The 25,998-nt window shown below is 44.5% G+C and overlaps 1 protein-coding gene across 1 annotated transcript in view; it reads right to left on the bottom strand.

Annotated features, from left to right (window-relative positions):
• LOC118782462 (RNA-binding Raly-like protein) overlaps positions 1–25,998 on the bottom strand; it is a 47,835-nt gene that overhangs the window by 3,630 nt on the left and 18,207 nt on the right. The window contains exons 3-5 of the mRNA XM_036535831.1: positions 9,206–9,256; positions 1,886–2,052; positions 504–617 (exon numbers count right to left, since the gene is read on the bottom strand). Coding sequence (XP_036391724.1) covers positions 504–617; positions 1,886–2,052; positions 9,206–9,256 — 332 coding nt within the window. The remainder of the gene's footprint in view (positions 1–503; positions 618–1,885; positions 2,053–9,205; positions 9,257–25,998) is intronic.

Here is a 25,998-nt window from a genome sequence, read left to right as displayed (position 1 = left end):
GACACGAAGCAGAATCAATAGTGAGGATATTGAGGGGTGGGTGTAATTAACGGAAACAGCAGCACTGCAGAGAATATGAACAAATATGGAGATGAAAGAGAGGTAAGACGAAAAAGATAGACAAACCTAGCAGCATTGTCCATCACCTAAAGGCATGGATCAGACATTAAAGTTACAGAGAAAATAGTGTCCACATCAAGACAGTGTGCTTGCAAACATGCACATAGCTACGTGTCTATAAGCACAGTATGAAGGAGAGGGGCTCCTCAAATTACAAGGCAGTGCCTGCAAGGAACCTGCAGAGCTCTGAGGACACATTCTTCCCTGTAAAGCTTCTGCTGTGTTCATCTCCTCTGAGCACCATCACTGTCACTGGTAAAGTCTACACTGAGTACAGAGGGTCCTGTACACACAGCACAAAGACACGGAGCAGCCCAGGGCAACCTTCTGTATTCCAAACACAGGTGCAGAGAGGCAAGGACAGCACTCTCCCTCACCCTTACCGGTGCGGTCCCGCCTCTGTCGGTCCATCCTGTCCAGACTCTCCAGGAGTCCATCGATCTGCACCTTAATCAGAGTCAGTTCCCTCTTTATTGTCTGCAGCTCTTCCATCTTCACTGCAGAGAGAGGAGAAGGAGGAGACAGAGGGAGAAGGGGATAGAGACAGACACCAGGAGGGAGATGGAGGGGAGCAGGGAGCAACAGGAAAAAGAAAGGGAGAGGACAGGGGTGTGGGAGAGAGCAAGAAATGTGAGAATATGACATTACAGAGCTCCAGGTCTGTGTCCTTCGCTATTGCTTCATCTACTTTCCCTGGTAATCACAAAGAGAATCCATTCTCTGCAAGTCTGTGTCATCAGCATCCTCTGCTCTCATCTTCACTGTGATCTTTAATAACACACACTTGTAGCCCTCACAGATCTGCCCCCAGTACACACAGTGAGTCACACTGAGACATTTAGCTAGTCACAGCCATGTAAAAAGCTTTTTGACCTCTGAGCTACAAAGGCAAACTAATTTGACTCTGATGCGCAGGCAGTAAAAACTATTAAGGCTCGTAATAAACCAGTATAAACAATTCTTATTTGTTATGCACTATTAATTTGGTATAATTGCACGCCCTGATAGGCTCAGCTCGATTAAAGAAAAAAGGGCCTGCAGCAGAGAGGCTTTTAATGGAGGGACCATCTGGTGCCTCTCGCTGTGCCCTGGAGCTCTCAGCACTGCCGCCCCCATAAAGACAAGCCATTACTGAGGGGAGGGCAGCATGCTGTATACACACGCTCACACAAATACACACAGGCATACTTACATGCTGCACATTGAAACAAAAACAAATGCACATATGCACACATACACTCATACAAACACACAAAGGCAAAAACACACCCATGCAGCCAAGATCACTTTACATTCGCGCTCACACACACACACACACGCACACACAAATGTATACAAGCATTTGCCATGATTAAACTGAACTTCTCTTTCCTGCTGTGCAACTTGCAGCTCAGAGACAGGAGTGGTAATGCAACAAAGATGCAATGTAGGCACAGGTATTCTTCATTTATTTAGCAGTTCAGATAGTGCCACTGGGTCCCACCATATCAGCATCTGACTATGTGCTGTCACACTTTCTTGAGTGGCGTGATACTGAAACAATACAAAGCACCCAGAACAGGACCCATCTGACAAAAATCTCTCCTGCAACTACATCCGGCCCCCGTGATGAAGAGTCTAAAAGCTCTGAATGGGAAATGACATTACAGTGGGAACCCTTGTGTTGACATCACAGTATTTCTCTGTGTGTGATGATCTCAGCCCAGTGTTTATGTGAGTGATCAATGAATCAGTGAGTCACAGAATCCATGGAAGTGGCACTCACACTTGGCTCTGCTGGAGCTTGAGGAGCTGGGCCGGGAGCTGCTCTTGGATGGCAGTCTGTCTCTGCTACGGCGCAGGCTGGAAGAGGAGGTGCGGGATCGCTTGGCCAGGCTTGGCCCGTGTGGGATAGAGGTCATTGAGGCTGGGACACGCTGGTAGTCGTAAACCCTGTGGATGGAATCACACAATACCCCCCCATATCTAAATGGTTGCACTCTTGAGCACCTTCAACTTCTGTCAGAGAAGTATTTACAGAGACTGACTTTAATGAGCTATTGGATTGCACGAACAATCTCAAATCTCAATCCAATCAAATCTGTATAAACAAATATTCAGAGGAATTAGTGTTTGAATGCAGCCTTTTGTTAGAGTCAATCTGAAAGAATAATAACACATAGCAATTAACTTCAGCGTCCACTTTAAGGAGCAACAAATAATATAGTACTCTGTAAGGCCAGATAACTGATGCTGGAAGGAATATGATATGAGCAGCAGTGCTCTGTTTCTGTATATACGTTCTGAGAGTCTTCTGGAAGTGGGAGGTATTTGTGTGTGTGTGTGTGTGTGTTACTGTTAAGTGTGTGTGCATCAGTGTTGAGTGTCTCAGTGTGTGAGTGTCAAGTGTGCATGTCAGTAGTGAGTGTGTAAATGCATCAGTGTTACATGTGTGTGTGCTGATAATGAGTGTCAGTGTGCCTCAGTATTGGGTGTGTGTGACAGTGCTGAGTGTCTGACAGTGACTCCATCTCTCTCCTGTGATGGATGATATCCATCTATCTGAACTGCTTTTGTCTCCTGTTTTTCATCTGCAGGACATGGGATCCTGTCACTAATGATGACTGTGTTCATATATGAATTCCATGCAGACACTTGCTCTGAGGTGCCAGCAAAGCTTTGAGTGAACAATAACAAAAAAAACCAGACAGACAGATTTTGGAGTTAAGAGACAGATATGATAAAGGCTCTTCACTGAAGTAAAGTCAATGGATCTGCACAGACCGCAGAATTCCATGGCTGTGTCACAGAGATGTAATCCACTCCTGTTTGCCCCAAGATTAGGGCAATCTAAAAAAAAAAAAAAAAAACCTAATCCTTTCAGTTCATCGACAGCATACAGTGAGCCAGAGCACTGCTTTCCACTTGGCTATTCAGTCAGTCAGGGTTGTCAACATTTCCGTCGGGGTTAACCTGGGTGGACACCGACTATCGGTCATCCTCTGTCTTACTCATCTCTGAGAGCGCAGGCGTCACTCACAGTGCCAGCACACGCGAAGTAGAAAGGACAGGAAGTTATCCTGTTTGAAATCATCCCTCTGATTGAATGCAGCCTCTGCACAGCCTCGCCTGTCACCCACTCCCCTCCTGGGAGCCCAACGAGGCCATTTCTATCTCTCCGTAAATCAAATTGGTACTGTCAGCTCGAATCAAAAGCTTTTTCATAATGTCTCCAAGACAATCGCGGGGGAATTTTGAGTGTGTATCATGCCGCTTCTGATGGCAACCATAAAAAAGGCACAGTGTTAGAGGTGCCTGAACCCCCCCCCCCCCCCTTCCCCATTCCCAGCCTCCCATGTCTCTTAGGGAGGATGAGAGTGGAGTGAGTGCACCTCCATTTACACTATGTGTGTGTGTGTGTGTGTGTGTGTGAGAGAGAGAGAGAGAGAGAGAGAGAGAGAGAGAGAAAGAAAGAGACAGACTGAGAGGGCTCCCCTCCAGGGCACTGATAGCAAGGGGTCATATTTGATCATCTTAATTAAAAGTGCTATTGATCTCCCCTCCACAGCCAAAAGGGACAAGAAGCAATCAATCAGAACTGAGGAGCACTGTGGGTACTGAGGGGCATGGAGAGTGAGGGGCAGCTGTCAGACAGCAGCACAGGGTGAAAAACACCCCCCCCACTCGCCAACATGGGCCAAATGGGTCACGATCCAGGTGTCCTCAAAAGCTGACTCTCTCAGTCTGTGACATTCTACACAGCCACTTTGACCATGAACAATTCCTTCACACTCTGGTGAGCATCTACTGATTTAACCAGAAAAAAAAAAGTCTTTTTCTGCTGTCCTGCTGTCTGCTGGAGTCCACAAACCTGATATTGAACCTTTGACAAAACGAAGAAAAAAAATGAGCACAGCTGAAATAACAAAGCAAATAAGTAAATGGACAGGGAACAGGCACTAACACAAGATTAAAAGAGTAACGTTACATAAGAGCAGGCCTTTGAAATGAGTGCTTGCCAGCCCCCTGGTTCTCGGGCAGGCCCGGACTCTGAGTACGTCAGGAGCAGACCCTCACGTAGCATCCAGCTGTATCCCATTACATCAGCACAGCACATGCTGCAGAGGCACAGGGTGGTTCAGGACTGAAGACAAAGGGTGCCAGAATAAAGATCACACAGAAAGAGAGAATTCTCCACAGAAACATCATTAACCCGGTGTGGGCCTGCCACGTAACCCTACCTGAAATGCATGGCTGTGCACCAGCCAGTTCAGCCTGGTTGGGACTGCACATATCTTTATCTCTGCATAAAGGCACAAAGTGCGAACTGATGGAGGCTGCATCAAGGAGAGAGAATTAAACAGCGAGAGCCTTTAAGCTTTTAATCCGCTCCTAAGCAGATAAGTATAAGTAAACAATTACACAGCCACTCTGTTAGGAGGCTGTGCGTAAAGCATATAGGTTTTTGCTGGAGTTAATTTGTAGATTGCATACAGCTAATTTACAAGCCAATGTTAATTTAAGCAGTTCACAGCAACACGAATGACCTGTTTTACGCAATTGCTGCCATAGTCAAAAATAGAGAAAAACACCTTCACAGGTAAGTATCTGAGAGTGCTTTTTCTTATTCAAAAGTACAACACAAGCATGCTATTATGGTGCTTTGAAGTGTATCTTTAGAAAATGAATCCCCAGCAAAGACAAAGATGGAGACTCTCCAGATATGCAGGGATTAGCAGACAGGAGAGGCAACTTTGTTTTCTGTGCACATGATATGAGGTTATGGAAAAGCACGTGCACAAACAGCAAGGCAGGCCAAAATCATGTACCATGGGCAAACTAAATTGGAAATCATTACTAAATGTTTTCTCTGGTGTGGAGAGAGAGAGAAGGCAGCACTGCAAGATTACAGTGCCAATTTACCCTGGTGCAGCGGGGCTGTACTGGGGGAAGAAAAGAGGGGAGCGGGGCAGTCAAGCGCTTATCGCCCATCAGTCTGGAGCAGCTGAATTAGCTCCTCATGCTGATCGGGGCCTGCAAGTGAAGGGCTCGTTTTTCATGCTGTCAGCCGTTTCCACTCTCTCCCTCGCTCCCTCCCTCCTTTCTACCCCCTCCGCCACCGTAGAGGCCGACAGACAGAGTTTGTTTTGCTGTGCTTTGTGCAGGATCAGCGGGTGCTCCAGTCAGCCGTGCAAAACGGTGATGTTCAGTGATTTGTGATGTCACTGCAATCCGGCAATGAGGGCGGAGGTGTTTGGGGGGGGGGGGGGGGGTGCTCTGCAGATCATGTGATTAGGACATAAATTGATAGGGATTCTTGTGCTGAAAGCACACCAGGGCACAGATCGGCTACTAGAGCACACTTGGGTAAGTTCTCAAAAAGGTGGGGCCAGTGACAGCAGGGAAGTAGATTGAGATGAATTCTTTGCCTCACCCAAGTGGGAACACATCCTGGCACTTGAACCCTGCACACATGCATGCTCGCGCATACACACACACACACACTCACACACACACACACACACACTAGCATACTCACAGTGCACTTTCCCTCCTCACCACGTTATTATCTGCCAGGCTTCATTACTGCTAGGGGAAAAGCAGGCTGCACTGCACTAACGGCTGAAAGTAAAAAAGCTGAAAGTGCTTGTTAAAGTTCAGGGTGACAGAGCTGGAAGCCTTCCCACTTTCTGTACCCACACACCACAAGGCGCCTTCTTTGGTTTCGCTCAGAATTATTTGCAGAGAGAAAAAGCAGCCTTTTACCAAGCCCAGGAGGAAGGAAACTGTGTGCGGACTGCCAGCTGAAATGAGCACAGGCAGCAGACAGAAAGCAGGAATATCACCAGTTCTGGGACCATATCTTCAACATTAGTGCTACACCAAAGAGGGGGGAACAGGTGGTTAAAGTGGAGAGCTGGGCCTGTGTGAATAGCACTAGTGAAGATGGGTAATTACTACAGCCCTCCGGATCTAGTCTCACACTCTGGGGCTCAGTTTGCACATGGACCGCTATTCCACTGCGACGGAGGAGAGGTTTGAGTGCTGGTGGAAGCAGAGAGGATCCCCAATGGACTCCTCCACTGCCAAAATCCTTCTGCGTGAGAGAGGGGAGGAGGGACAGCAGAGGGGCCTCAGAGTACAGCCTTGGAAACTTCTTCTGAGTATAAATCCTATGCAGAGGAGTTCAGTTTCAAATATGCATGACAGATGCAATTTATGATTGCTGTATATATGTAATCAGGTGTCAATTAAGCTGGCTAAAAAACAAAAACTGTTCTTCCTACATCTTTCTCTTGTAATTTTTCTGTATGTAACTCTTCCTATGCCTTTTCATCTGCACTTATGAAACTTTACCTAGTATGGGATTGCATTGTTTGTGCATTTTGCGTGGATACCTAAAATATTTTTGAGATATTTACAATTTCAATGTAATTGACAGAGTAATGAGGTAAATTAAATTAATGAGATGAGAGTAATGAGATATAAATTAGTGTTCAGGATCAGACAGAACAATCTATCACAGATACAAATCATCCCTTGAGCAAAGCTTGTAACTACTAGCTATCTTACTAGCTAACATAAGATTGAATACACTGAATAAGAATTTCTTTTTTAATTTTTATCATCAGGCACGTTTCAACCACAGATTATCATTTGACAGGCTGCTGCCAACATGAAATCTCCAACTGGATCAAGAATAAGCACATGCCCAAAAAAGCTGCTCCACTGACACTGTGTAATCGGCACTAGACAGTGCATTCAGCTCCCTGAAGTGAGGAGCATATTTTCCTTTCTAATTGATTAATTGACACAACAGGGCTGTATTTGCAAACCTTTTGCCAGTGTTTCTGCAGTACCTACATTTGAAGGAAATGACAAATGTCAAATTGTAGTGCATGTTGTGTTAGAAAAGCATGGAAGTGCTGCTCAGATGAAACTCTGGGACTGATCAACCGCATCAATATGCCTTTGTGTCCTACTTCCACAAAGGGCATCATTTGTTCGAATCTGCTGAGTCCTGGGTTTATGAATAACACTTGTCACCTTCAGTCTGTCACGGGGCAGCAGTACCCTCTTTTAACCATTATCAGTGTGAGCAGCAGTCTGGAGAATGCACCCATTTCTGGGCTGTCAGATCATGTTCCAATTTCACATGTTTCAGCCTCTCATTTACAAACTTTGGCTTTTTTGGTATTTTCCACTGTAGCCCCTAGGCTGTGGAATTCTCTATCAATAAACATTACATTGGCTGAGTTTCTGCCCTCTTTAAAAAATCTCTTCTAAAGACCCACCTTTTCAAAATGGCCTTTAAAACTGAATAAAACTCACTCATAATGCTATACTGTTAGCATTACTGTACTGCTGCTCTAGATGCACATCTAGATTTTAGCTTAATTGTAATGAATGATTTTAGCTTAACAAATCTTTTACTGCAGATAGTAATATTTTTATTATATGCAACAGGGTACTCCCATGTCTACCCCCATTATATCATTGCTTTCATAAATTGTGTCATGTTTTGTTCTGTGGAATGTCTTGATAATGCCTTGATGATGCCTTGATAATCAGAAATTATCTTTTTCTATTATTATAATAATAATTATTATTATTATTTTTATTATTATCAGTAGTAGTAGTAGTAGTAGTAGTAGTAGTAATAGAACATATACATATATTCTGTAAATCCACCTAAATACATACAGACACTTGGAGACCCATATTTATTAAACTCTTATATTCAAACTGCTTTTTCAGAACTATGTGCAAAAGAGTCTCTGTAACTGGATGAAACAGTTTCAACTTCAGACTCACCCATCCCCCAGCTCCCTGCTCAAATCATCAAACCCTCTCCTCCTGCTGTTTCTATCCAAAGGCTTGTCTCTTATCTTTGCTTCCCTCCAACTCCCTCCTTCTGAATTCACCAAAATAATCTTAGCCAATCAAAGCTCTGCTAATTACTCTATTCAGGCACACCATCAGCTCTGAAGCAGAAGTCAGAGCTGCTGTGCTAACTCCTGGATCACCAGCTCTTCTGAGAACCCACTTTGTGTCTCTCTCTCTTTCAAGCCCCTTCACCACCCAGTCGGTCTGTTATCGCCAGCAGACTGCTCCAGTGTCTCTGTGCTAGTACAAAAAGGAATCTTCAGAAAATTCCACAGAATTACTGGAGCAGATCAGATATTTTGCATTTTATAGCTTTTTGTAGGCCATCTGAAAGGCTGGTGAAATATTCCATTGCAATTGTACCCAGAGGCCTGACACAGCAGTTCGTTACCGGCCTGAATTACCCCAAAATGTGTCAGAGAGCCATCTGGAGCCAGTGACAGGCTTTGATGAGACACACGCAATTAGAGGTGAACAGAGAGAGAGGAGCTGGCTCTCAGACAGGGCTGACAACTTTTTAACACAAGAGCACAATTACAGGATGTGAGCCCTTGCTGATTTATCTTCTGTCTGCTTTTTCAGGTTCAGTCTCATCTCTAGGAAGCCAGTGGAGTCCTTACTGTTAAGGCCCAGCAGCACAATCTGTCTCAGACAGAAGTTAAAACATAAACAGCTAGTCCCGCAAAGGTAATCTCCTACCACAGTGCTCAGTTGTCTCTTGATTGACAGTTAAACACATTATTTGTGGTGGGTCTCTTTGCAGACATGGCTGTTTATGCAACTCTTTTGGAAATTGCTCATACTTTTCTTCCTCCTTTTTGACAGGTCTGTTCATTGCTCCGTCTGTTCACAAACATTTACAAAATATCACTGTCAACCGCTATACAAAAACTATGAATGAATGACTGAAGAACATACTGAAGAAATGATGTACAGTGACATCTCAGTGTTACCTTCTTTCATATGACATCATAGGCATGAAATACAAAGACGGCACAAGGGTAGCTTTTTACAACTGTGAACAGTAACAAGCAGAGATTTCAAAAGTAAAACTAATCCAGGGCTAAAAATCCCTCGATGTGATGGGAGATCAAAGAGCAGACAGGAGAGGAGACAGGGGCAGGCAAACCACTTTTTTTAACATTTCCTTTGTCCTTTTCAGACAGAGAACACTAAAAAAAACCCTCCCAGGGTTTAGAGTGAAGCCAAAAGACAGTACCTGTCATAGAAGTCATCCTGGTAGCAGTCGTACTCTAGGTCGTAGTCAGATCTGTGGAGAGAGGGACAGGTGAGCTGTCAGTGAGAGACAGGACTGAAAAGGTGACAGTTTGACACAGGGGAGACACAACTCTCTTAACACCTGCATGACACTGGAGTCTCTAAAGGCAAAATCCACACGCACACAACACGCATTTACACACACTCACACACTATATATAAAAACAGTCACCTTTCACACCAACACATTGCACTCACTGCATACACACACTCTTGTGTGTGTGCATGGACATGACGAAGCATGTACATATAGATGAACAAGTATGTAAATGTGTTTTTATAACGTGTAATGTCAATATGCGTTTGTACTAATAAAAATAAACAGAGGCGTGCATAAACACGTTACACGTTACGCATGCAGATATTCATATGCCAACATCGTCGTGTCTTATCAGTCGGCGTATTTGTCATACTCTCTGAGCATATTGCAGAGGGAATAGACCTCAGGGGCCAGTGTAGAAAATGCCTCCCTGTACTCAGTGGGCATGTGTTAACGGGTTCTGAAGTTTCCTTTTATTACACAGCAACAGGAAACAATCTCAGAGCAGGGCCTCAGGGACGCAGCCACATGCTTTCACACCTAACTGTGTGAGATCCACGTTCTGGGGCAGGGGAATGTGCTGTTAAACTGAATGGCCCCACTATTAGGGTCAGAGGGAGAGACTCTACAGCAGCTAACGCAAAGATTCATGGCTCCATTTATGTACTGTAGTCCATTTACACATGCTGATTGCTGCAATTATATATATTAATAGAGACCACCATAAGGAATATGGTCTAGCAGAGAGACCTTTCCCAACTCATAATGTCTTTTGGAGCTATGTCAGATCTTTGTCCATTATCATATTAACTAAATAGAGGTGAAAATGAGCAAAATACATACTGCAGAACATGTAAAGTGGATTGCAGGTATTAAAGCAAAATACATATGTACATTGCTACAGGAGAGTGCTTCCAACTGGAAGAAACACTGTATTCATGGTCTCAAGCCAGCTGGAAAAAGTGATTCTCCTGCATGACATTTAATTTGTATTTTCACTGTTCCCAAGGTGGAAAATCCATAACAATTGTCCTGTGCTACGCACAGATGACCACAGGCCCCAGATATGTCTTTACATATTCCATTTAATTTACCGCAGAGCCAGTCACCGCGGTAAAACTCAGTCATTTCTCTGGAGAGCTTACAGTAATCTCCACCTGTCACCTGTCTCACTCCACACTGATTGGACACCCCTCACGGATCCAGCATACGCACGCCGGACTCTTTCCAACTTTATTTATGGACTGTACCATCATCCCACCCAACGATTCTCTTATTTTCGCACCTTGTATACAGTGGGGACCTCCTTTTAGACCTTCTCATTACATGCACCAATACCCAATTCCTCACCCCAGCAGCAGCTATTTATAGAATGTTAGATGGTTGTGCATGTAGCCAGGCTGTTTCAATCTTTCCTAATACCATCTGAATAAACCTTAAAGGTCAGACTGACATTAAGCCTAATAGTAAGTAGCAGATGCACATTGCCCCGTTTATGAGTTGTGCTCAGCGATTTTCGATGAGTGGCTAATCCTCCACATTCGGGGTGACTAATACATGTGGTGATGGGCTCACCATACCAATCCAACCTCCGTTGCCTTCAGAGGTCCAGGTTAACCCAGGGAGTGCAGAACTCTCACTTTCCTGAAAGCCTGCTTGTTACTTCAGAGTTACACCATGCCGAGCCTTAATGGCCCCTGACATTCACTTTGTGCTTGACCTATCTTCAGTGTTACCTTTAGAAATGTCAACCTTGGCCATGGAGCAGCAGGGAACACAAAGCCTCCAGCACACGAGCACTGCGTGTATAAATACCAGGGTAGTGCAGGGAGAACAAACAAAATACCATAGAAACGCAGACAAGCATTCAGAAGGTCAGCAGCACTGTGTCCTCATACACCTGAGCTGTTCCATCAGGCTTCTGTGGTCTGTGGAGACTACATGACTGCTTGATGACACATACCAAAAACGCCAGCTTTTGCCTTACCAAGTCCTTGAGATCAATGGAGAGGTGCTGTAAGATCATTGCAGGTTTAACCATGGCTGGTCACTCTGAGTCAAGTCATAAGCTCTCTGTGATGAGATCTGTTTTAATGCTGAAGACATGTCAGAGCCAGGCAGCATCAGGGCATGGCTGGGATCCCAAGTGGGAGTGTCCTCGGATCCAGAGTAAAGCACTGAACACTGAAGCTGAGCTCAGGGGCAGCTGGAGTGGATCGTATGTCTGAGTGTGGAATTAGAAACTCTACACAGCACACGGACACCTGGGCCAGCGGGGAGTGGAAAACAAGCTGAAATGAGAGGCACAGCAGAGACACAGGCTGCTTGTTTTGATCCAAGCTTCTCTTTGTCCTTGTCACAAACAGTCCTTTAAATCCTCTTGAGCTCAAACAGGGCCAGCCCAAAAGCCCAGATGCTGGGCACACTCCCCCAGGACATTATGTGTGACTGCACTTAAACGCAAGTGGGGGGGAGTAAAAGGAGGCTGAAAATGATGGTGTTGCTCTGTTCCAGGCCTGACATATAAACATTGCTGTGTCCTCACATAGACACAAACACATGCCTAGATATATGTATACACATCCATGAATACACACATATTCACATACACAGACACTGAGGCTAAGGATCTACAAAATAAAGAAAATTTTTGCCAAATCAAAGAAATACAGAGCTTAGGTCATCCATCAACAGAGGGTGCTCTCCAACATGACAAATACAAGGCTATCGCAGAAAGATGTGGGGAGAATGATAGCACACAAGTTCTCTTCAACTACCCACAGAGGTCCTTGAAAAACATTCAGCTTTTTCATTTTCTGGGGGCAATTTTGTTTCAGAGCTTGAAAGGAGACAGCTACGAATCATGAGCAAAGTTGCACAATGTTTACATTTCATCCTTGCCAACCATATTTTACCACCTTGGTCTCAATATGAAAAAAATTCAAGACCATTCCCTGTTTTTTTTTAGAGAGTTTAAATCCCATACGGCAGACATCTACATTTACCCACCGTCACATTCTTTCAGGATGGGCACGGGAGAGAGAAATGGAAACGTTCACATTCCAGTTGCCTTTAGACCTTTCCTGTGCTGATTGGACACTTGAGCCACACAGAGCAACCTTTCATAGCCGCAGTCCCACCTTTTTCTCCCACTCCATCATCCTAAAAACCCTTTCAGAGGCTGTCTGCCCATCTGAGTGCTGAACTGTCCATTAGCGCAGCACTTTGATTGGATCTCCAAATCGTGCCACATCGCGAACAGCGCCTCGAGGTCCTGCTGAAATAACAGGCTCCGTGTTCCATTGGGGAGCTTGAGCGGAAGGAGAGGAAATAGCAATAATTTGCCGTACTCTCAGGGAGAGGAGGCTGAGCATTTCCCTGCACACACTTCCACAGGAACGTTCTGCCAGATAATCTGTGTCATTAATAATGGTGAAAAAAGGCAACAATTTCAACAGGAATATGAATGTTTCCTTCAAATTGAAATTGAATTGAGCAAGGTGAAATCTGATAATGGCGAGCCCAACAGAGCTGTATTCCCACTGCGTAACCTGTTTAACGACCAAGGATTTGCGGACGGTCATGCCGTCATCTCTCCGATTCCACCCCTCTGCTCAGTGGTGCTCTGCAAGGTGACATCATCCCCTGGGCCCCTGCTGGGAGTTGCGACCCCTGCACAGCTGCAGACGGAGCGGGGACAGGTGATTAGGGCCCTGATGTGCAGAGGGTGCTGATTGCTCTCACAAACGAGAGCCCAGGAAATGGGAGCATCAGGGTTCTGCCATGACAAGTGGCACACATTTAAATTCTAATTACCTCCACTCCGGGCTGGCCGGTGTCAGGGGCTGGTGGGGTGGCGGCGCCAGGCAGAGCGTGCGGAGGCTGTCCCCGCTTTCTCGCCTCCATGGGGGGGAGAGCAGAGGAAGGTGGGAGGGGGGAGACGGCCTCAGCCTGACAGCAGGGTCGCTGAAGGCTAATTAAATTTTTTTCATAATTTCACTAGCGCCAGGGCAATCCATTAGACACGGCTCATTATAAATCATTTCTTTCCCGTCTGTCTTTCAGAGGGGGTGTGAGTGTATGTATATGTGTGTGATTGTGTGTGTAAATGTGTGTGTGTGCGTGTTTGTGTGTATGTGTGTGTGTGTGTTGGGTATTGGTAGAGGGGGCTGTCTGAAATTGTATGCATGTAGTGAGATGCCTGTTTTCAAGAAGAAGGCTTGGACTTTTGCGCTTTTGTGGCTTAGAGCACCGATGTCACCGTATGGCCCTCATTACACAGCAAATGGGGGCTTTTTAACCCAAGGCAGACTGACGGTCAGACTGCCCTCACCCTGATAATGGCAATGCACATCTTCACAAAGTGCAGTCAGACAGAGGGGACACACATTCACAACTTAAAGACTGATCTAAGTCTTCATCTGCCACCGCTTTAAAAGGGTCTGTACACTCCTCAGACAGTGTAAACAGTGCCACGGCTGATGTCAATGTTAAACAACACAGCAATCTATCTCAATGAGGGGGAAAGTAAACACCACTCTTAAGAGCAGGACTGTTTCTCCCATCAGAGAAATGAGCTGCAGCGGTGAACCTCAGGGAAGCCAGCGATGCTGGCCCGCAGTCCATAACCCAAACAGAGTGACTATCAACTTTAACTGGTATTAATGAGAGGAATGAATATTATAATCCCCTCTCCCCAGCGTCGGGCTGTTCACGCAGAGCCAGCTGATAAACAGCGGAGTGAAAATACACAGAGCAAGGCCCGGAGCGCTGGAAGGCCAGAGGAGCGGGACCCGCTCGGCACACACCGCCGTCTGTGCAAATGCTTCCCAAAAGGCTGCGCAGCCCGGTCGTAACAGCCTCTCAGCTGATCCCCAGCATTCATTCTCATCAGTGTAATGATCATCCTTAAGCTTCGCTATTGATCTCCGTATGATGGAATGCGCCACAAAATACAGCCCCCCCCCCACCCCCACCCCCCGATCACACATATCACCGTCAATTACAATTTCACGGCCGATACAAAGCAAATAAGTAAAAATCTTCTGCAAAAAGCTTACACAATGCAACTCAGATGAGTAGGGGCTGTAAAATCCTCTTTATACCTGTGTGTATTGTCACACATTCCTTCTCATAGAAATCTTTTTTTTCCAGTTTGTCTGCATTGTAGCAAGGCATTGAGATCACATTTGTGATTATAATCTGCAATGTAACAGCAATGATCCACTTGCTGTCTAATATAAGTTAATAACATCCATCGTAGCTCCCATATGGGAACACAGAAAACTGCACAATGTATCAATAATATAGAACACATAAGCACTTGCCAAAGGAGCCTATTAATTATCATGTGAAAGCCCATTTACTGTTTTCTTTTTTCATTGTGGTTTTTTTGTGTATTTGCTGGGATGGTACATTTTTCATATGACTGAGCAGAGGATTAAGAGGCCAAACGGCACAGTTGTTTCTGAAATCATTACAAATAGCCTCCAAGACCTGCATCAGAGGTGGGTTAAAGGTTGTCTGTGACTGATTTCGGCAAAGACTGGTTACTCTGAGATCTGCCCCTTCCCCACACACAAACTGAACTCACACATACATAACCACTAAATCATGGGACCCTAAATGCCAAATTCTTCTGCTCCCCTACACCACCCCATCCCCTCCCATCCCGGAGCCCCCTCCGAGGTACAGATTGATTTATTCTGAGATAATGTTCACACTCAAAAATGCGCTGCAATGTAATAAATCAGGCTCGCCACACCGTGACGGGGGTTAATGGGCTGGAAATTTGATTTCCTGCCACTTCAGCTGTTCTCAAATGGAAGGGAGTGAGATTAATGCTGAATTACAACTGCTGATGGTCAGGCACACGCACACTGGACAAGCCACCAAACACAAAGGCAGGAGCGTCAACTTACCCAGCCCCCCCCTCGATATTCTCACACAACCACAGAACAGTGTCAAACCCCAAAGACGTCAAGCACACACACACACACACACACACACACACACACACACAGGACAAGCGGCCAAACACAAACGCTCCAGTCTTATCTTCCCCAATCCCCCTCAGCAGTCTCCCACCAAATACATAACGGTATAAAAACCAAGAGGCTTCAAACCTAAAACACACACAGACACACAAAGCACAACATTCTGTAGTACATTCACTCACAATAAACACTTAACTCTGGGGTCCTATTTCAGAGTGGAGCACAGCTGCTGATTGGGAAATAGAGTGGTGGTAACACAGCCATGCAATGAAATGAATCTGAAGCAGTGCTCTCAAGTGGCTCAGTCACTTAATGTGCTTGTCCCAAACTATGTTCCACCAGGGTAAGAGTAAAACAGCCAGAGTGATTCTTAAAACCCGTGAGGTGATATATACAATATACACCAGTGAGACGAAGCTAAAAGGTAAAACTGGTGGTCACAAAACGTTTGGTAAAATCAGGGAAAAAACACAAAAAGAAATGAACCAGAAGTAGATATTACGCAAACTTCAAAACTTCAAAACACAAGCCACCCAAGGTAGAGAGAAAAAGATGTTTCATTTAGATATGTACACGCTTTTCCATACGCCTCAGCTGAAGAGAAACTCCCTGATGTGCTACCTTCTGTGAGCCAGCAGCACCTTGCTAATGCATGGAAGAGAGAGGTCAACCTCCAAGTCTGCAGCGCACACTGACATCACTCCCAGACACTACTCTCTGTTTAACTGCATCTAGAGTACGTTGGCCTACATCACTGTGTTCAGTAGCAGTCTTTTGTTCCTTCTCACTCACTTAAAAGGCTCATTGAGGATGTGCCACAGAATGACCCCCCCCCCCCCAGCTGTGCTACGCTGAAGGCGCCGCATCCAGAAATACGTTGAGGGGCTGTACTTTAACAGAACATTAACACTGGCAATCCAGAACACTGTATGTAATCATGGGTAATTAAGCAAATTGCACTGCTCTGTACAAGACCAAAGGTGCTCTGGGTGCACAGAGCTTACAACGTGATGTGTGTATTTCATTTCATTTGTGTGTGCTACACCTAAAAATCCATCACGATCCTGACCCTCCACATGCACTCTCTGGAGAACAACCGCCCAGTGAATGGCTGTGGATGTGCTATAATATTGTCATACATGTTATAAGATAATTAATATGCACATAAATTAACAAACATATTTAGCGCATGTAAGAAAAACTGACCTTAAAGTCAGAGTGATTGATTTGAGTGCTTTCATTGCTGTTATTTCATTTCACCACTTAAATAAAAAGCACTGAGTCCTACATCATGGATCATTCCTCAGGGGTGGGCCGTGCAAGACTGCGCTTTGCTTGGTCCACACTTTGCCATAATATAGTGAGCATTTCCTGCAAACAGTGCAGGAAACTGTCGCTTACAACCTCTGACACAGCCATTGTGCACTGTACCAATCTGTCTGTCCTTTAACAGCTGGCCAGAATCAATAGAAATACTGCCTGCTTCACTTTAAAACAGCTTAGCAGAAACTAAGAGGTTAAATGGTTCTGGTTTTCTACTGCTGGAATATTAGACAGCTATTAAAAAAGTGCTGATTCTTCTTTTCCATTAAATGCACATCTGAACAGGCCCGTCTCTGGGACTGAGACATAATTACACCGTGTACCCGCTCTCTGAGCACCGCAGCAGGCTCCCAGGCAGCTGCTCAGCCCACCTCTGCAATTCAGCACAGCGACATCAGGGGAGTGTGGGCAATTGCCAATCACACCTCTCACAACACACTGACACATCCACACCCACGCGTACCTACACACATACATACACACACACATATATGGATATAGACACACGCATAACAATGTTAACACACAGTTATCCACACACACACACACTCACACACACACACACACACACATACACACACACACACACACACACACACACACACACACACACGCACACACACATACACACACACGAACACATAAACATTTTGATCCTTGACAGAGACACATTTGTATGTCCACACACATATGCATGCACATACGTGCCCTTTCGCATACATAAACACTCACACAAACAAACACGCACACATGCGCACACACATTCAGTTTTCTATCCCTTAGCCAGATCTGCTCAACATTGTCAGGGCTATTGAAGGCAGGCAGACAGAAGGAAAGGACAACACCTGTCCCTAACTCTAGTGATAATACAACAGAACAGCTTTGAGTTACCAGCATCATCAATCACTCCAATTGTCAGCAGACACATCCTTGTCACTATCACGCTAAGAAAAGCTGCATTCACACACAGCATCACTTTCTCTTCATTGCCTTCTTAACTGAATAATACATAGGCTAAAATCTCCCATACTTTTTGATCTATTTATTTTGTTTGTTGCTTGTCAAATAGTGGGTGAGCAGACAAATAATCAAGTGACAGTTGTAAAGGTTGTTAGTATATGAAAGTGAAATGTCTGTGTCAAAAAGCTTAATTTCCAGTGCTTCCTGGTTGCTGATGAGAAACATAAAGGTCAATGTGTAGGACATATTTTTGTTTCTCCACATTAGTCCATCTTAGGACAGTGGGCTAAATTCAGGTCAGAGAGACCAAAGGAAGTTCTCTGCAGAGAAACTTTTGAAAGTTGTATAGTACATTTCTCAGTAATAGCGACATGACTCCTCTGGAAAAAGTCCAAGACAAAACAGTGAGGACGTTACAGACCGTGTACGGTGAGATCCAGGGGGAATACAGGCAATTAGATGACTCAGGCCTTGCAAAACACTCCCATCTCCTTGCATACCCCCCTAATGTCAGTGTAAAATATTTAGCATCTTTGTCAAGAAAACTGAGATACCAGCAACTGCAATTAAACCTCAGCCTCTCCATTCATTGTTACAAGCTCTATATATGCATCAACAAAGACAGACAACGCTGATCTCTCCTAGTTATCTTACTGATCTTGTAAAGCCTTGCGCTTTTTTTCATGATGTCGGAGGGAGACTCAAACTCAAATGAAGTGAGTGAATCACCCCGCCAAATGTAATGACGGATGCCTGCCGAGACAGGGTCTAATTGATTCTCACTGCTGCCCACCACATTAACAGAAGGCCCAAGTGAATAGTGCGAAAGTATTTTGCACAGAACTCAATCCGGCCCTGATTAGAGTAAGCTTTCAGAGGCTGGCTGTTGGTGGCTCCTCAGTTTGTGGATGACTGATCAGAGAGAAAATGAGCTAGCCTCCAATCTGGGCTTAAGGCCAGGAGTCAGCACTGGCCAGACCTGCATGACTGCCCTCCTTTTCTAGAAACTGTTTACACTGGGAATGTGAGGCAGATTGGATGTGGCGAACGTAGGTCACAGAGGTAGAGAAGAAGGACCCGTAGCACTGTGGCACAGCTTGAGTTAAAATGAGAACTATTGTTTGATCACTCTGGCTTTTCCAACTTTCCGAGCTGGCTGCCAGAGCTCCGGTCACTAGGCCCTGGTATTGTCTTGACTGAGCTGCTAAGCCCCTCTCTAGCCTCTAGAGAGGGACTGTCCCAAGACTGGCTGTGTCACCAGAACCCAGGTCCATGCAACACATAGCCAGAGTGTAGCCCCCACACTACACAACCCAGCCACTTACTTTCCCAGGAACTGCTAACAGTCACCACACAAGCCACCCTCAGGCCTCAGCCTGGATTCATCTGTACTAGATTCATCTGTACTAGAGACTGAGACAGGGCCTGAGAGTGTTTTCGTATCAGCCTCTGTCTCTCTCATCTATCACACAGTCCTTACTGATGCTAATGTGCAGAGAGAAACTCAAACCTCACCACCGAAAAGCTTTATCATCTCAGTCTTAAATCTGATAACATATCTGCAATATATATTTTTCCCCAAGCTTCTATTTCAACACTATCAGATCCTCATCTTATATCTCTCAGTTTTTCACAGTGATCTATCAACATAGAAAGACACAAAGTGATAAAGGGAGATGCATGATCCTTCCTTCCCATACTTTAAAAATCAGGCACATCAGTGGGAGTGATAATAACCCACTGACCAAACACCATATCTAATAAACAACTCATAAAAATAAATGGTCAGCACTATGACTTCACAAATCTCCACAATGTGGCAAGATGCGGCTGGGACAAATCTACACCCTCTCTCCCTGGCACTTCCAAAAGTTGCGCAGTACTGGACTCTGAGGGCATTGTAAAAGTAGGACACCAAGGCAGGATTTGGAGAAGCAGGGCAGGGTCAGGCCTGAGGACCTAAGGCTGACACTAAAGAAACCAGCCACACGGCAACACGCACACAGTGCTGAGGTCTCACTGTCAGTTTAAGTGCTACTTGGTGCACATTATTTCCATTTTTTCCCTGATTAGCTCCGACTTGTCAGGTTTCATCCAGAGGGCTATGGCAGTAAAAGATATCATTTAAAAAGTACAAGATAAGATACAAAACCACAGACTCAAACCTCTGGCAAGACAGGCCTGATTGTAGTAAGATTCCTCTCTTTAAAAAGGGAAAACAAGTTAAAGATGTAGCTAAATAAGCAAAATCATGACACAACCCAGACCTCTGGAATTGCTGTATCTCAAGCCTGTTTTGGTCCACTGAGTGTGGTCCCTGCAGTATGTGGAGGTTACCCCAATGCAGAGGTATCTGCACCTCTCTCATCAATGCTCATGTGACGGGGAATGGAGGGGTTGAAAGTATGTATGTGGAGGCAGGGCAAAGGCAACGTGTAAAGGTCATTCTTCAAGACACTTGTAAAATTCAAAAGGCCATCAATATATACTGCCTGCTCCCTCTGCATGATGACCATTTCCCATCCCACTTCTCCCCCCCATTGATCGTATTGCCACTCACCGAAGCGGTCTGATTGATTGTACTTTATAGACTGAGCTGCATCGATGCTGCTACACGTACACCCGCTCATACTGCCTAACGGTTTTAACGATGTGTGCCAGCCACAGGCTCATTGATCCCCAAACCAGGGGGGACATAATCGCTGCTATATCTTAATGCCTGAGAGGGCTTGTGCTGGTCTTACAAGGAATATTTACTTCCGTATCCTGCCAGGGGAAAAGGGTTCTTTATGGATCTGGAGGAAGCAAACACAGTCCTGCTCAGGCAATGTGCCGCTGAGAAAACCAGTCTTCATCTTGGATGCTAAGCCTGCTTTGTGTCGCCTATGAACAAATAATGCAGTAAAATAGCAGCGCCTGAAATTGCCTTGCATGGTCTTCTTATGTGCAGCTGGTTTGTTAAATTACCAAGGAAATATGCCTCACTGTTGCAGCCTTCGAGATTTTCCAAGTAAAGTGCATGGCCAGCACAAAGCAGCCAGAGACGCATCCGCAGTAATTGAAACTGACAAGAGAAGAGGCCATTGGTACGATGAATGGATATCACATGTCTGAAGTTCAGTGGCTGAGATTAGTATCCCATTATTACATTGATCTTTGGAGGTCTGCAGTGTGTTGCAATGGTGAGGGCTCTTAGCTTATGTTTTCAATCCCAGGTGGAACATTACCCTCCTGCGATTGGGGGCAAAGGACTGATTTTGAATTACTAAGGTAAAAAAACTGTATGTATAACTGGCTTGTATGCAATGTAAGCAATGCGAGCAATACAGGCAGCCCTTCATAAGTGGTGAAATTCAAATTTCTGTAGATTGCTGGCTGACCTTTCTACTGAAAAGATATAAAAAAAGTCTGGCCTTGCCAGTACAGGATCTGTGCCTAACATAAAAGAAAAGCATTTGGAATTCATAAACAAATCTTATTCAACTTAATAGAGAAATTTCTGTCTGTAATGTGGGCTGTCCCTGTAAAATACAACCGAAAATGACTGAGACTAACACTGGGCTGCTTTTTGATTTCAAGACTCATGTGAGAGTTTGAATGGTGTCAATACCTCTTGTCAACGCCTGATGGTGTTTACAGCAAACTAGCCTCTAATGTTGGAAAGTCAAAGGCTGTTTGAAATATATAAAGAGGAACTGTCGTGGTTTGCCATTGGACCACAATATTACCACTTGTAAAAGTAAAAAACCTTTTTAATATAAGAGGGAAGTGGCAGCTTGAGGAGTGAATGTTCTGACCACACACCTCTCTGAACAGTATTAAAGCAGCAATAATAACGCTGTGAATTCATGTGTTCTGCATTGATAAGGAAAAGGATCGTGTCAACTTTTGTGCATGGCAGGGTTTGCATATTCAGCTGAATTTCATAAAGAGAAGATCTGTACTAGAAAAGTAGTCCCTATAAAACCCTGGTGTGTGTTTGTGCATGTGTGAGTGTGCAAGCATGTGTGTGCATGTTTCAAGTTTGTTGAATTATGCTTGTGTGGAGAGCATTTTGAGTTTGTATTGTGACTGTGCATGGAGTTTTGTTTTGAGTAGTGAGCCTGTGGATGGCTGGATGATTCACAATTCTCCACTCCAATGTGTCAAAAGGCTCTTTAATGTCAGAATATTTGCAAATTTCATTATGAAGAATAAAATGCCACTTGAATCTAAATACTATTATGTTTTACTAAAAGATACTGTGAATTTCAAACCATATAATTTTAGTATTTTTTCTTTAAATAACCTTAAAGGACAGTGAGTATGCTTCCCTCCTGTTATTCATGCACTTCTGAAATATCTCTGTATCACAAATATAAAGGACAAAACAAAGAGTTCAGGTCTGTGGACCCACCCATTGCAGAGCAATTATCCGAGCAGTGTTGTGATGGACAAAAGGGAAGAGACAGACAGGAGAGAGAAGGCTGAAAGCATGTGGGGATTACAACATGCTGGGGGAACAGCCTCCAAATAGCAGGGCAGAGGCTTCTACATGCATTTAGAGTGAAGAGACAGATAAGTGCCGTCAGAGAGAGGCTGCAGAGGAGTCTTCAGTACCGCTCCCCATTTTTCTTTACTCTGAAATGGCCAACTCAAAAATGCCAACAGAGGCTGAACACAGACCCACCCACAGATACATATACATACAAACATATGCACACACACACAAACAATCACACACACACACACACACACACGTTCTCACACACACAAGCACAAACATACACACACGCGAACAGACACACACATGTACACTCAGTAGGGGTAACATGGAGTCATAGTCACTAACACCACAGCTACAGAACCCATCAGTGCTGGCTTGGCAAAACTGTCTCTATAAACAGCGGGCCTCTCTAACATCAGGACTGTAATTACCCACATCACTCAGACATGGGGTCACTGCCAGTCAGCTCCCCCCTGCCTAGTTATTCAGGTTCACCAGCAGGCCCTTCCTGATGGGCTGCCAGATCTCCAGTCTTCCTCACAGTCCTCAGCGTTAACACGGCACACTGTCCTCCCTCTCCAGCTGTGTAACCCCTCCAAGTCAACTGCCCTCCCTGCCCCTCTTGCTCCCTCCCTGCCCTTCCCCTTCCTGCTCACCTTCCCCCACCTGCCTCAGTCTCAGTGTTGCCCTCTCCACACCTCTTCTCCTGGTACTCTGACTCAAAGTCAGACTCAAATGTCAATAACTTGTTTCTCCTTAAACATATTATGCATCATTTTTTAATGTGTTCATTTCTTTGCAATGTGCCTTGACAGGGATTTTATTTCAATAAAGGGCTGTATTCATAGACACCCAAACTCATTCAGGGTTGTAATACTTTCAGTAGTGACCTCACTGTTTAGTTACTGTGAATGTTTCTGTTCTTGTGAAATATGACATCATATATGAAGGCACAAGTATGGCTGTGTTGCATGTGACATAATACTGATGCTGTATAAACAACCCACTGATGAGCACTGATCTGACCACCGGTCCCTTTACACTCTCTGGAGGCTTATAATGTACTGCTTAAATGCTGCATATTACGTTACTGCAGATGTACTGGACAAGCTAACTACCTGAGGACAGTCAGCCATCCTTTTAAGAATGAGGAGTACAGCAAAGATGAGCTGTTCACCCTCCAACAGCTGTTACGGTGCTCATGACAAAGCCTCCAGGGTCACCAAAATGATGTCACAGGTTCCTGAATAAAGTCAAAATGGAACAGCAGCAGCTGTGGTGCTTAAGTGATGCTTTCATGACAATCTGTATTGTGTCTAATTCGAGAGGGTGATGAAAAATGCTTTTTGATGGCAACATGTGAACTTCTGGTGGAGTGAATCATGCCCCCCCAGAGTCACATGGGCCTGGACAGCTTGTAAAAGCTAGGGACTGTAGAGCCTTGCTACAATGTCACAAAGTGACAAATGGGTTCATAAAATGTGTACTAGCTACCCCAGAGAAATGAGAGCATTGGACCATGCGGGAAACGTGTCAGTATAAACCGGTCTTTGACTACACAAAACATTACATGTCACCCACAGAACATACTGAGAGATGTTTGTGAGTTAACAGGTGATCAATATAGCGGAGTATTTAAAGGTAATTGTAAGCTAAACAATAGTCTTACTACTACTGTCTGACATTTAACAGGGATGGTTGAAGTATTTTTCTGTCTCAATGGGACCTCTACCTCTTCCATGCTAGCCAGGTGACACGGTGGTTAAGGAACTGGGCTTACAATCAAAAGGCTGCATCTTCCCAGGTGAGGTTGGTGTTAGGTGAGTTACTTGACTCTACCTGCTTCAGCAAATATCAACCTGTATAAATGTGTAGAATGTAAGCTTTGTAAGTCACCCTCTAATAAGAGCATTTAATAAGTAAATAATGATGATTTTTTTAATGAAAGACTCCATTTGGAGGATTAAAGTACAAATATTACTCAAAAACCTGTTTTGGGGGGATGCACAATATATTAGTACAAGCAGAAGATGTCAGGTTTTATTTGCTATTCTGTTATTCTATTGTTTTGAAGTGGGAGGAGCATTCAGTGTGGGAAGGGGGTGTTTAAAATGCATCGTCTGAGACCATCTGTAGCACATATTTATAAATGAATGCCTTCAGTGTCCTTCAGTTTTACTTGGAAAGTGATCTCTTTTACTTCCATTTCTTGAAGAATATCTTAAATCTTTTGAATTCAAAGAACCGTGAGTCAAAGGAGATGAAAAAAGACACTGCATTGTAAGCCATGACTAATAGGTTTTTTGCTGTGTATGCAAAGTACAGAACACCAGCCAGTATTGAAACCACAAATCTCCACAAATCTTCACACAGACGCAACTGACATGAACCTCAGAGCATCACCTGAAAATTAATTCAGCCAGGTATGTAAAACTCACTTTTGAGGCTCCCACCAGATCTATTGGCAAGAAATCATTTTTGAGCAATTGCATTGTCAAAAAAAAATTCAGTAAAAACCCTGCAAGAAGCACCTAAAAAGAACCAGTTGTCCCAGTTATTTTCCATCTCTTGTTTTTCTTTTAGGAAGAGTGTGGCCGTTCTGGTCTGGTAACCTTTCCCAAAGCCAAATGTCAGAGCTGAAGGAGACAGTAGATTGCCATGCTGGTGTGTATTATCCCTGCTGGGAGGAGAAATTGGATACGAGTTCTGTGGTGTGCTCTGAGGCCAAAGACCCCTCAGACAGCAACATGATTACTGGGTTTTACAGCAGTAATGCAGTAAATGTTACCACAAACCTCAGTGAAGGCGTAACCACACAGTGCAGACAACTTCCTATGACTTTTCTCCCTGAGCTCTTAAGTGCCTCGTTATTTTCCAGGTCTACGTGTACTTTGCAAAAACCCTAAAAGGCGGAAACGCACTGCATCAAAGGGAAATTAATGGTGCTTATTTCAAGTCATGAGGTTGCGTTCTCCCCCTCTCACCCCCTCCCTCTGACTTTGCGAGGGGTTGTTATGAAATATGCATCAGTTCAGAGAGGCACTCTCCACATTGCCTTGTAATTGTGAGACTTTATGGGGAATGTGATGCATTTGGGCTCAGGGTTCGAGTGACATTGTACAGTAAATCACAGCAAATGTGTGGGGAGCAAACAGCAGTTTTATTGCATATGCTGGGTGCCGAGTGTGTTTATAAAGAGCTGAACATTAATCTTGGTTTCCACCACCATCCTGACAAAGTTTGGTGTTACTGCATACCCTTGTGGGGTTTGGGGTACTTTGTTATTCTCAAGGCTCTCTAAACATAATCATATACCTCCCTGTTACAGTCAAGCTCAGAAATCAAATGTGGCCAATATGTGTGTCTTCTTTGAATATATATTTAGCAAGCAGATATACTTTATGGAGGCTTGAGTAGGCTTAAAGAGGTCTCATTCAGTGGGTTTATGCCTCGCTTCAGCCTCAAAGGAGAAAAGCTGATCAAGAGATGAGACAGAAGACCATGTGAGAGATACACAGGCCAAGGCCAGGTGTGCAGAAAATAACTCCTGCTGTGTGTAAAAAAGCTAGTAGGATTTCCCAGCTGTCAGCATCCTCTGATATTTAACGAAGGGCAGTCGGATCTGTGATGTCAACCATAGCCAAAACAATTCCTTCTCCAAAAACCCAGTTAACAGTCTACCCTTTCAAACACAATGGCTTTGAACAGACTGGGCTGAGATATTAAAGCTCAGGGTCTCATTAATATACACCTTGTCCTCTCTTCATCCATCATCTCTGCATAAAGCTCCATAAATGCCTGGTGGTTCTCAGAACAGAGGAGAGGTTAGTGTTGAGCACACTGGGGTTACATCTCTTTTCTGTAGCTCTGGCTCCTATGACTTCAGAAAGCAGTACACCTTTTAATCTCTTCCCTTCTGGTATAACGCA

This window comes from Megalops cyprinoides, chromosome 8 (genome assembly GCF_013368585.1).
Source record: "Megalops cyprinoides isolate fMegCyp1 chromosome 8, fMegCyp1.pri, whole genome shotgun sequence".
NCBI lineage: Eukaryota > Metazoa > Chordata > Actinopteri > Elopiformes > Megalopidae > Megalops > Megalops cyprinoides.
Note: the sequence above shows the minus strand (reverse complement) of the source record. Positions and strands in the feature narration are given on the sequence as shown.